This window comes from Perognathus longimembris, chromosome 6 (genome assembly GCF_023159225.1).
Source record: "Perognathus longimembris pacificus isolate PPM17 chromosome 6, ASM2315922v1, whole genome shotgun sequence".
In the NCBI taxonomy this organism is placed as follows: domain Eukaryota; kingdom Metazoa; phylum Chordata; class Mammalia; order Rodentia; family Heteromyidae; genus Perognathus; species Perognathus longimembris.
Window position 1 is genome coordinate 30,471,303 of NC_063166.1, and position 13,473 is coordinate 30,484,775.

At 37.9% G+C, this 13,473-nt stretch overlaps 1 protein-coding gene across 1 annotated transcript; it reads right to left on the reverse strand.

Moving 5' to 3' along the window:
* Positions 1–12,350: 12,350 nt before the first annotated feature.
* LOC125352261 (small ubiquitin-related modifier 1-like) lies at positions 12,351–12,914 on the reverse strand. Its single transcript, XM_048347384.1, has one exon. The coding sequence runs from the start codon at positions 12,912–12,914 to the stop codon at positions 12,609–12,611; it is 306 nt and encodes a 101-aa protein (XP_048203341.1). The 3' UTR covers positions 12,351–12,608.
* Positions 12,915–13,473: the final 559 nt, after the last annotated feature.

Below are 13,473 nucleotides of genomic sequence, written 5' to 3' on the forward strand. Positions count from 1 at the left end.
TCAAGGTGGTCATTTGAACTTTTGTTTGCACTTCTCCCCCTTTTAAGGATCTTTGATTCCCATGAGCAGGATGTAAAGTTCCTCTACAGCAATGAAACCCATCAGGTCTGAGCTGTCTTTCCAGAATAGAGATCAGGACAGTCACACAGAGCATGCATAACCACAGAACTGGTATTCTGTCTCCATTCTAATTATGAACATGTATCCTAAGAGGGAAAGCAAAGTTTCAGTATTTTAATTTCAGTCCCCTTTTTAGTGAAATACATTTTTGCTGGAGATAATTTTCCTCGTGCTCATTTTGATCAAAAGCAAGCACGTTACAAATAATGCATGTCTCTCTTTAGCTATGCCTGTGTTACTGAGCTTTCAGGCCCTAGAACAAATACCTGAGATATAACAAACTTACAAAAAGAAAAGGGTTGTTTTGGCTCATGGTTTGAGAGTTTCCAGCCGAAAGTCCGATGGATTCATTGTTTTCAGGCCTCTTCGCCTTGTGAGGTGGATAAGGAGCAGATGGCAATCATGGTGGAGCACAGATGCTTACCTCATGGCCAGGGAGGAGGGAAATAGGGAGGAGCCACAATCTTAGTACCCATTTTGAGAACATGCCCAGTGACTTAACAACCTCCCTCTAGACCCCGCCTTTCAAGGTTCCCCCCACTTCCCAATAGCACCATTCTGGGGCCAGGATTTTGAGACACAGGCTTTTAGGAGATATATATGTAAGATCCAAATTATAGCAAAACTGAATGAATATTGTAACTTAGAGAAAAGTCATTACACTTCCAAATATCACATACTTTTCAGTCATGTATTTACCTATCTCAACTCTGGGTGGGAATGGGTGGATGTATTTATACTCAGGTATTTTATATTTCCTAAAAGAGATGATAAGTATTATCCTGAATCTAACTTATCCCCAGGCAAAATTTGATAAGGTAAGATTTATCCATGGTACTACATTTTTTCTTTATTAAATACCCTGTAGGGAGAGGTCTAGGGGGGAAGGAGGGGGGAGAAAAATGAAGGAGGGGTAACAAATTTTGACAAGAAATGTACTCACTACCTTACACATGTAACTGTAACCCCTCTGTACATCAGCTTGACAATAAGATTAAAAATATCACCTTACTCTTTTTGTGCTTCTTTTTTGTCCTTAAAGCAACCCAAACATCTTTCTTCCTATGTAGTAAGTTTACTTTTCTTTTGTTTTTCTTCCTTCCACAAGTTAAAAGTTCTCAAGAAGGATGTTGGTTCTCTTCCCAAAACATATGCATGCCCCAAAGCTCTGTGGTTTTAATAATTCTGAGAATTGTAATAACTTTTCGAATCTTTGGGAGATGCCATGATTTCCTAAGAAGCTTTAGTCTCTGCAGAAAGGTTGAAATGTGAGATGACAACATGCCTTATTCAGTTCTGAAAATCAATTACTGATTAAAAATCCACTGCTGGAATCACACGAGTAACATCTTGAGAGATTTATGGGAATCCTAAAATAAAATATAATAAAAATTACTAGGTTTCTACAATTTTCTAGGGTCCAAGGATTGAATTTGAAGAAGATCAAGACAGAGAAAGGAAGATTCCTCTCATCCATTGAACATTCACTATGTATGAGTTGTTGAGGAGTGTAGCTGAGGGGTCTTTGCTCTGGAACACCATTAGCATAGAAAATTGATGGTAGGTTGACAAGTAGTTCTTGTTCCTTTTTATAGAACTTTAAGATAATGCTTTAGGAACACTAGCCCAGATGGGAGGTTCTAAGGTTCTCTAATGTTCTCCTGAGTTTCCATGTTAGGTCAGACCTACTCATCATATCAAATGACGAAATAAGCAGTGTTGGTAGAAAAGAAAGAAGATGTAATACACATTATGCATGCTGCAGGGAGGAGCAAAGCAACCATTACAGCTCATCCTCAGTGAAGAGAGAGACATGAGCCTTCGGTTTAAATAGAGGAAGAATTATGAGAAGAGATATGCATCATTCTCAAGCAATCCCAGGCGAAGTATGGCTGGCCATGCTCGACCATTATTGACAGGCTCCAGAGAAGTTTGATTGCTGTCCTTACTTGAGTGGAGCAAACTGGTCACAATAAGAAAAGCACTGTTGCTGAGGGTATGGTGGGAGGGAGGGGGTCTGTCCTGTAGAATCTCTGCTGCTTCTTCCCCATCACAACCCCTGACCCTCTGGATAGTGAAGTGATTGCAGAGGAGTTGCTCAGAATAAAGAAAATGGATATACACTAGAAGCAAGGATGCCTAACTGTTCCCCAGCTTTTAGTTAGTATTTGGACATTTAAAAGCTCAAGGGAAAGATCAATGTTTGTTAGCATAAACAGTTTCTAAGTATCTGTTATAAGATGCTCACCAGGCTTCAGGTATCAATAAATGCCAGGATAAAGAGAAGGGAAGAATTTCCTTAATCCATTTTGTGTTATCATAACAAAATACTTGAAGCTGGATACTTTCTGAAATAAAGAATTGTGTATTTGTCTCATGATTCTAGTGTCTGGAAAAAACTATATAGCATGTCCCTGGCAAAGATCCACACTGTATCACACAGCATGATGGAGACATGGAAGAGGAAATATTTATGTAGGGGGGCCCTCTAAAGAAAACTATTAGAGCTTATCCCCTATGACCCAGTAGCCCCACTTTTGGGCATCTAACCAAAAGACCACAAGCAAGAACACACTAATGCCACCAGCACAACCATGTTCATCGCAGCACAATTTGTCATAGCTAAAATATGGAACCAACCCAGATGCCACCAACTCAGTAGACGAATGAATCAGGAAAAAGTGGTACATATACACAATGGAATTTTATGCCTCTATCAGAAAGAATGACATTGCCCCATTCATAAGGAAATGGAAGGACTTGAAAAAAAATTATACTAAGTGAAGTGAGTCAGACCCAAAGAAACATGGACTCTATGGTCTCCCTCATAGGGAATAATTATCTCAGGTTTAGGCTAGTCACAGCAGAGGATCACAAGAACCTAATAGCTATGCCCCTATGAAAGCATAAGATGACGCTAAGTGAAATGAACTCCATGTTATGGAAATGACTGTTATATCACTGTTGTAATTACTTTCAACATGCCATGTGAAACAGTAGCTTCTATTGTTGATGATCCTCTTGTATCCCCTTCCTGTGGTTGTACCTGCACTATTACTGTATCTTATCTGAGTACATTGGAAACTGTATATACTGGTATTAGAACTAGGAAAGTGAAAGGGAATATAAAAACCAAGAGACACAGGATAAAAAGACAAATGACTACAAAAGTAATACTTGCAAAAACTGTTTGGTGTAAACCAACTGAAAAACTCACGGGGGGAGTGGGAAAGGGGGAGGGAGGGAGGAGGGGGCAATGAGGGAGGAGGTAACAAACAGTACAAGAAATGTATCCAATGCCTAGCATATGAAACTGTAACCTCTCTGTACATTACTTTGACAATAAGTAAGAAAAAAAGTGGGGAAAAAAGAAAACTATTAGAGCTTAAAGAATCCCAAGATATGTGCGATTTGTGATTGATCCAATCACCTAAACCTTCCACCATCTCAATATTGTTATAAGCTGAGGACACATGAACTTTGGCAGAATAAATCACCAAACCATGGTAAGGACATGATGGGGAGGAATAACCCAACACAGAAAGAGGAGCCTTCCCAGGCCTCTATCCTGTGAAAACAACATGGTCTTCTCTCATTTAGAGCTCCAGAGCAGGATGTTTCAAAGAAGCAAGAAAGAAATTAGAGAAGGTGTTTTGCTCTGCACTTGTATGTCACGTTAAGAGGTCTGGAAACTAAAACTCATGGCCTGTGGAAGTTTGATGTCGGGTGAAGGGGCCAAGGAGAGAAATGGTGACATTGAAGTAGTACTTTCCCTCAGGGTCTCTGGCCCTGTGGGAGGTCCAAGTAAAGGATCCCACACTGGAAACAGAAAGATGAAGGAAACAACAGATACAACACAGTTAACTCATGCTAGCAAAGGTCTCCTTACATCTGAACTCACTACTGTCCATCAAGGAACCAAACAGATGATACTAAATAAAAAGAAAGAAGTGTACATATCACCCAATCTAGAAGAAATGATTTTATTGTTAAAGTTCATAGAGTTCACAAGCTTTGTAGATTAGAATAATGATTTTCATCAATGTGAAGGTTAAATGTGTACTGTGAAATATAGGTAGTTACCTAATCTCAATTAAAAAAAGAGAGAGGAAAGAGTGAACTTGCAAATACACAGAGCTTCTTTTTCTTTCCTTCTTCCTGTCTCAAGTTAGGCTTTTAGTTTTATTTGTAAATATAATTTCAAGCCACTAAATCTCCTTGACAGGAGCAGCTTTGAAAAGTAATGTCTCATGATTTAAATAACAGCTTTTCCCATCCCCACCCCCAACATATCCCCAGAACTTCTCTGAGAAGTAGCAATTATAGGATTAGTCCCTACTTCAAACATGAATTCTTTGAGTCCTACTTCAGCTCTTCTTTGTTTAGTTAATAATTATGTTTTAAAGAGAACTTTAGTTGTTTTCTGGGTAATGGGTGTTGGGATTTAACTTTTTCTTCTTCTGCTATGCTAATTTTTTTCAAATTTTTATTATTAAACTGATGTACAGAGAGGTTGCTATGTTAAATTTTAATAAGAGGTGTTTCTGTATTGTTTTGCTTTTTTTTTTCTGCCATCCTGGGAATCTAGTCAGGAAAACAACTCACCTACTGAAGTTCATTAGATTGTCCAATGAGGTAAATCCCATGTATTGTTTCTGAAAATCAGAGAAAAATTTAGCCATCTCTTCCCTGGATCTCTCCCAATTTCAGATAAATTCTTGGTCTTTTGTCTGGATTGACTATGTTTCACCTAGCTCAGATAGTAGGTGTGAGCCATACCTGGTTCACCTGGCTTGTTTGTTGGGAGTGGTGATAGTAACATTTTTGCCCAAGATGGCTTCAAACTGCCATCCTCCAGATCTCTACTTCCCTAATACTGGGATTACCTGTGTGAACCGCCACAACCACACAGATCTTTCCTGAAGAAACTAGATACTTGGTGCTATGCCCTGAGAATGCTTGGCTATATGTGACACAGTTTATAATCTCTTTATCTTTTTTTAAATATATTAATGTAATATATTAGCTCATGGAATGAGTTAGCAAGTGTTTCCTCTGATTCTATCTTCAGGAAGAGATTGTTGAGAGTTGGTAAAAAATGTTTTCTTTGACAGAATTAAAGAGTGACTTCAACTGAGACTGATGTTTTCATTTAATAATGTTTAATTACTGATTGATTAATTATGATTAATTATAATTAATGGTCACTATTTTTCCAGATAGGGACCATTCTGGTTGTTTCTTCTTGTGTGAATCTTGGTAGATTTAATACTACATGTTGGTCAAGTTTATTAAATTTGTGGGCACAGACTTGCCCATTGTATTCATTCTCCTTTTTAATATATATGCAATCTTTCCCATTTTTTTCCCATTTTTTTTTTGGGGGGGGGGTGTCTTTTGTGGTGCTTGAACTCTTGGCCTGGGTGCTGTCCCTGAGCTCTTCAGCTCAAGGCTAGTGCTCTCCCACTTTGAGCCACAGCATCACTTCTGGTTTTCTGGTGGTTAATTAGAGATAAAGAGTCTTACCAACATTCCTGCCAGAGCTACCTTTGAACCGTGATCCTCAGATCTCAGCCTCCTGAGTAGCTAGGATTATAGGCATAAGAAACTGGCACCCAGCCCCTTTCTCATTTTGGTACTAGTATTTGTGTCATCTCCTTTTTCTTTCTTGTCCTAAATAGAGGCAAATAGAGTTCCTCAAACATGCTTTTCTTTGTTATCTCCAGGCAAATCTTCTTCTTCATGGTATATGCTGAGCCATCTTCTGGTCATTTCTACCAAATAGTGACTCCAGTCATTATTTTCATCTAAGCTCCATGAGCCTTTACTCCATAGGAAAACCCTATCAAACTCAGTTCCCAGAGGCTTTTTACCCAAGTTATTATTATGTTAACAAACAGGGTAAGTAAGACTCAAGGAGAACAAGTATGTCCTTGTGTTGTGTAAGTAACTAGAATTAAGAAACCATCACTGCCCCTCAACCATGTCTGTTACAACCTGTAAGGAAAGCAAGGGGTTTTTGTTTTGTTTTTCTTTTTGTTGGTTATTTTTGTTTTTTGTAACATAGATATCTAAACTTTATATGAAGCTGCTGTAATCTGGGAACTCTTGGAATTTAACACTCTAGTAATTCACTTGCATGAAGAAGATCTGAAACTTCTAAATTTGGGCTTTTTCTTCTGTAAAAAAAAAAAAAAAGCAAAGGCAAGTTGGTAGTTTCTAGTTACCGTTCATCCTGGAAAGTGCATGTATTATAACTGTTTTCACAGTTTGCATTGTGTGGTTTAATGAGCTATTTTCTTACTGCTTTGTCTAATGTATGTCAACACTGTATATATGGATGTTTCTACTTTTAATTGTAGACAGTCTCCCTATTTGCTTCTGCTCTGCTTTCTCCTGCCCAGTTTATTTAGGGATAAGCCAAAGGAGAATAAGACATAACCTCCCCCAAGTGAGAAACGTAGAAAAACTTCCTTGGTTCCTTTAAGCTAGATCTATGCTACATCTACTAGAATATCATTTGACACCATTAAGCAAATATTGAGAAATCCTTAAAATGAAATACTACCCAGAAAGAAGCTGGAGGAAGGAATGGAAACGACGGTGGAAAACAAATTCAGGTGTGTGTTTAGCAGCTGCACGGAGATGTTTCAATGCATTTAAGGTCAATAAGGCAGGTTTACTATAGTAGAAATACAACTATCCTGAGCTCTGAAAATACATCTTGACTTCAGAAAGAAAGGCAGCTGTAGTTGGGGAAAAAAGTTAAAAAGTTTGCCTTTTCTTATGAAGTATAATAAGATGAATTTAAATAGATTAAAATATGATATAAAATTCTAGAGGAGAGCAATTGTGGAAGTGTTATGTGTATACACTTTCCCTCTTTCTGCTGTAATTTGAAAGAGCAAACTTTCAATTTGTAACTCTTTAACCTGAGCAATATTTTGTTGATTTATTTAGTTTGGGCAAGAATGGGATTTACACTGTGGCTCACTAGCTCGCCCCCAGTAGTTTGTTTGTTTTCCTTCAGCTATTTTTTCAGATAGTCATCCTAGGACCACAATCCTCCTACGTATACTTCTTCCATACATCTCCATCCTCCAAGTAACTGGGATTAGAGGTGTACACTATCACATCCAAACATTTTTTTTCAATATGAATCATAATGTTTCTGATTCACTTTCTCTTTGGCTGTGAATTTTATGCCTTTTCACTGAAATTCTGAATAAGAGATTAAAAGAGAACTATAAATTATTGTGAAGACACTTGTTTATCCAATGCTTATCTTTTTGGTTTTCTTTCATTTTTTGTCTCTAGTTCTTTCAATATTACAAAACCAAAACCAAAAATGACTGGTGATTTTTCTCTGTCCTCATCTCATTCATTGGCAGCACTTTTCAAATCTAAATGACAAGATTCAATAGTTCTTCAGCCTATAAACTTCTAACATTGAAAATTGTTAAGGTGTTAATAGGAGATAAAACAAGATTAGCAATATGATAGTTGTCTCTAAGTATTTGACACGTTGTCATAGGAGAGATTAGATTCATTCATTGGAATTCTTGGAAGGTAAAATGAAATCAAACAGGTCAAAATGGCAGAAGGGTTTACTTGGCTCATTATAAGGAATAATTGTTTTAAAACTATTTTTCCTAAAAACATCTGAACTCCATAAGATATGTTATTTTTTTTTTCTTTTTTAGCATGGTTAAACTTGCAGATTTCAGATGGAAGTCTGGATTCTGAGGTAAATTTATTTATTTATTTTGAGATTTTTTTTCCCCATGAAAGGTTTTGTATTCATTATTACATATGTAGAGAAAATGGGACAACTTCTTATGACTGCTAAGGTTGTACTTGTGTTCTAGTTACTCAAGCTTAAACCATATATGGGTAAAATCATTATGCAAAACAATAAACATGAATATTCCGAATACCTCAAAAGCATAGTTTGATGTAAAATATCCTTGGCTCATTATGCTTTCTATTGATGAAGACTTTGGTAGATACATACTGCCAAACATTCCTAACTTTCCTATGTGAACATCAAAATTTTATACCACCTATACTTCATGTAACAGCCAGCCAGCTAAATACCTATCTAGAAAGAGAGAGAAGTCCCTTGCATTTGCTGTATGTGGCTTACACATAAATGTGGCTTCCATAAATATATTCCTAAATGACATCAATCTTCCTCTAGTCTGTGTTTTGTCCACTTTTGTCTCTGGAAAGAAGAATGTCAGAGAACACAAATAACTTTGGACATTATTACAAAACAAAAATAAAGACTGTGGCTAGGCAAAGTGCCTGTAACCCAAGCCACACAGAGGCAGAGGTGGAGAGGAACACACTTTGAGGATAGCACAAGCAAAAACTTACCATTTCAAGCGATGAAGACTAAGTATGGTAACCCATGTCTGTCACCCAAACCACACAGAAGGTGCAGGTGGAAAAACTGCAATCCATGCCAGCCCAGACCAAAACAGCTAAAACAGAAAGGGTAAACCTTGTGTCTCAAGTAGTAGGACACCTGCCTAGCAATTGCAAGACCCTGAGTTTAAACTCCAGTATGGAAGATAGATAGATAGATAGATAGATAGATAGATAGATAGATAGATAGATAGATAGATAGCAATAATAAATAATTACAAAATAAAAGACAGAGAATGCCATTTTGTTCAAATCATATTCTAATCACTTTTTCTTTGTTTCTTAAATTATCAAGGATGAATAAAAACCTGTGAGAAATGAAATGTTTTATCACTAGTGCTAACATAGGACTTGACAGCTAAATAGAAGGAAGGAAGGAAGGAAGGAAGGAAGGAAGGAAGGAAGGAAGGAAGGAAGGAAGGAAGGAAGGAAGGAAGGAAGGAAGGAAGGGGGAGGGAGGGAGGGAGGGAAGGAGGGAGGGAGGGAGGGAGTTGGGAGGGAAGGGAAGGGAAGGGAAGAAAGAGAGAGAGAGGGAGAGGGACAGAGAGAGAGAGAGAGGAGAGAGAGAGAAACCTCATAGAATGAGTAAAAGGTCTGAGTAGCATAATCAGCAGTGAAAACCTTCAGAGCAGGCCCAGTGTGGGTTCTACAGCCAGCACTTGCCATCTGAATGTGGAATGTGTTCCTTACTCTCTTCCTTAGAGATCATATTGTGAATGGAGAAATTGGGAACAAAATATGGGTTACTCATACCAAGCTACACATTTCCTTACTGATAGGAGATGAGGGAAGGCTAATGTCCACTGTTGTTTTCTGTGTGCCTTAAAAACTAAGATTTATCCCAGCCATTCTACTGTATACAAAAACGCCATATACCGAGTTACATTCCCAAATAGGAGGTGAAAAGATATTAAATGGATCAATATAGAAACAAGATATAAGTGTAGTTTCTCTAGAGGCTTTACTTTCATTAACTAACTTACAGAGGAAAAGTATTGCACAAATAATCCATGGGTGTAAAATGATCCTGGTGTTTGGAAGAAACTAAGTAAAGGACTGAATTTGCCTAGAGGCCTTTCCAGATTAACCCATCTATACCACGTTCCTCACATGGCATCAGAGGAAATAGACATTCCAGAACTTGATTTTCTAGCTTGAGATACTTTATCACATCCCCTGTCTGCTTCAGATTTTTGTGATTAAGCAAACTAGGTCTGCTCACCTAGAATCCCTAAAAGAAGATGACTTCCCTCATTCTAGCACACTATGTCTTTAGTGTCACAGGCGGCACCGATGCCTGGTTAAAGCAGGCAAGAGAGGCCCCTTAGGACATACTAAACCCTTACACTCTGGTCCTGCTCAACTCAGCTCAAGATAGCATCCATCTGCCCAGGAAAAACCTCATCCTGAGACTTTGGACATTCTTCCACATCTATCACTACCTACCTCAATTCTATAATCTCTGGTTAAATATATGAAATGGAAAAAATACCTAAGAATTCTGCCTAAAATATATTTGTCCCATTAGCAAGCCTCGAACAATGAAACCTCAAACCACCCAATGAGCACACAGAAAGCTTCCAGGGTCTGAGTAATAAATCAGGCTCTATGACCATGATTTGTATACCTGAATAGCTCCCTGTGGCAAAATAAGAATCCAGAATTTAAGTTTCATAGAAATGCAGTTGGAAAAGAGGAGCTTTAAAATTCCAGTGGATCTGGGGGAGAAAAAAGAAGCAGTTAACACACATTTTCAGAAATGTATTATGAAGGTTAAACAATTTGCCCAGTATTCTGTTCAGGGGAGTGCAGGATCTTTCTAGACTGATGTACACTAAGGAGACTTTGTGGCTTTATCTTGAGGGAGTTATGGCACTGGCATCTGTGCTGTCTTAGAAACTCTCTGCCAGACAGAACAGCTGTTGGACCTCTGGGTGCTTGACTCAGAACCTTCTTGAAAAGAACAGGCTGGGCTTTCTCTGGGTTACATTGCATTAATCAGCAGCTTTAGGATATATCTAACCCTGACCCACTCAAGGATTGCTGTGAAGCAATCCTTGTGACCTGTACCCTTTCCACTTTGAATATAAGGGCCAGAACAGAATGGTCCCCATCTTGTTTATGCAAACCAACCCCCACCATCTGTCAGTACACTCTGAGACACAAACTGATACATACTTTCCTTGTGCCAATAAACAATGACATCAGAAAATACAACATGTTATATTATAAACACCAGGCCCATGAATTTATTGTGTGCACCAGATTGGGGAATGATGCAAACCGCCAAACTTTCTAAAAGGAGGGATTCCTAGCATGAGGACATGCTAGCATATAGCAAACTGATATAAGATCAGGTGTAAGCTTCAAGGATGGAGAGACAAAAAATTATAGACTCTAACCCTGGGGCTTCTGCTCAGCTAAATCCTCCCTGCTTGACAGAATCTACTAGAATTGCAGCTTGTCTAGGTCCAGTGAGCCCAAGAATCAGCACTGTCCAGGACTCAATTGAGTCTGAGCTCTGCTGAGTACCTTAGACCAGCACTGCCCCTGGGAGCTATTCTGCATTTTGATACCTGGACCTTGTATCTGCATTTTCTCTTTTTGCTTTTGTCATTGGCAAGGTCTCTGTGAATTCCAGGGCAGAATTAACCCTTTTTTAGGCATCTTGTCACTACTAGCACTATGATGAATTGTACTATGTGATGTGAGAGTTTGTATTAGTCATTATGATTAGAAGCAAAGAACCAGATGCAGGTTGCTTTCGAGAAACCTCAGAAGTACTTAGTAAATTAATACAATGAAACTGACATAGCTTGCAAATGTGTTGTACTTCAATTAATTCTGATACTATGAAAAGATGTGTTTAAGTGTGTGTTTGTTTCTGGCATAGATGACTCCAGATACTTATCAGAACTCAGCTGCTAGCAGATGATGCTTGCTGTCACAAACTGTCCCTGTCTAGCATCAGTCAAGTTCACCAGACCACTGTGTCTAGGTATGTCCAGGTTGACTTCTTCCACAAGTACTAACAACCAAGCCAAATTCCTGAGAAATGTTAAGCTGCAAAGTCCTACAGAATCCCAGAGTTCTGAGCTGGGCCCCATCACCTGTCCCCATACCAGCTAGGGCTCTTCATTTCACAATGGAGTTCATATGAACACCTGGCTGGTTTAAAGGCTTTAAGATTTTAGACTTTCCAATATTTTAACAATGAAAAAAAAAAGATTTCTTTTTACCTTCTCAATTTCCCATTTACCTCCTCATTTTTTTTATTATTACCAGGTTGAGTAAGAAGAAATAAAACTTGAGTCAATAGAGTAAAAGAAGGGAAAGGAAAGAAATCATTTCAAAGCAATTGTTTGTGACATTAGCTGTGGTGATTCTTATATTTTTATTTGCTTATTTATTTTTTTCTTTTGTATACACTTCTTAACCAACAACTTTATTAACTTCTAATGAAAATTAGAACTTTTCTGGGTTCTTCTGACAAGATTTTTTTTTAAATCTTAAAACACTTTCTCTTCAGTGAAGCCATCTTTGGAGTTAAACATCACTCTTACCACATCTGCCAGCTTGATTCCAATCCTGATATATTCCTCTTCTTTTAGTCCAAACCCTCAGACTTTAAAAAGTAATTCAAGTTAAGGAAAGGTCATTTTCCTACAGTTCAGTTCTATGAAAAACTTCTATCTACCACTGAAAGTCATAGTCCAGGAGTGAGGCAATCACATGCTAGAACTTGAGGGCCAATTGGAAAGTCTTTGTGAATACTCGTATTGGTCGATCTTACCTAAAATTGCAGTCCTGAAAAGTGGCCTCTCTGTACACATTCGTCATTTTTTTAAATGAGAGGGCAATGTGAAGAGGGCTGGGGTTTGATCACCAAAATTCAGCACAACGAAAACAAATGATAATAATGAGCACTAGAATTCAAATTAACAGATGTTTTAAAGAGTGCCAGTATTCAGTTCCATTTTGAACACCACATTACAAAAGAACTATTTTTAAAAATATAAAAAGATTGAGGCAAAAGAAAAAGAAAATAAAAAGAATATCTACCCCGTTGAATGACCCCCCGTTTGTTCCTGATAAACTTCAATCACATCTTCTTCCTCCATTCCCAGTTCTTTTGGAGTATGATTATCAGCAATTCTCTGACATTCTAAGAGAAACCTGAGTGAATTCATTGGAACTCCCTGTCTTTGACAGTATGATTCTTTGAGTTTCTTGAGATGTGTTGTCATTGTCACTTTGAAGTGAATCTCACTGCTATCCTGTCCAATGACTTTGAGTTTAATGTATTCTCCCTCCTTCTTATCCCCCAAGTCCTCGAATGAAGGTTTTGCCTCCTGGTCAGACATGGTGATTGTGGTCTCTGCACAGCGGCGGCTTCAGGCAGACAGAACCTCGCTCCGGGGTTTACAAATCCTTCTCTTTTTCCCACAGCACAACACCAAGGCTGCCTTATTTGCTTATTTATTTATTTAAGTTCTGGTAGGGTTTGAACTCAAAGTGTTGGATTTGTGAGGGAGGCTCTCTACCACTTGAGCCATGTTCCCATATTCTTTTAGGGGACAACATTGGGATGACATTTGTATTAAACTAATCTCATGTTTGAAAGAAACTATGTCAACCCAAGGTTAGCCACTGATTTAAAGGAGACCAAACATTTTTTGTTTTCTATTTTAGAAAATATTATTTATAATCAGTGTATATTAAAAATTATAACTCCTTTGTACAATTTCTTAAAGATAATCTAAAAAATAAAGTAAAATAAAAAGCAAGAAAATAAGTCTCACTCAGATGATCTAGAGAGAAAGAATATTTGAGTTTTCTATTTTCATCAATTAGTAGTCAGCAAAATTAATCCTTACATCTGATCACTACTGCAGCACAGTTAATTATTCTGACAAACAGAAT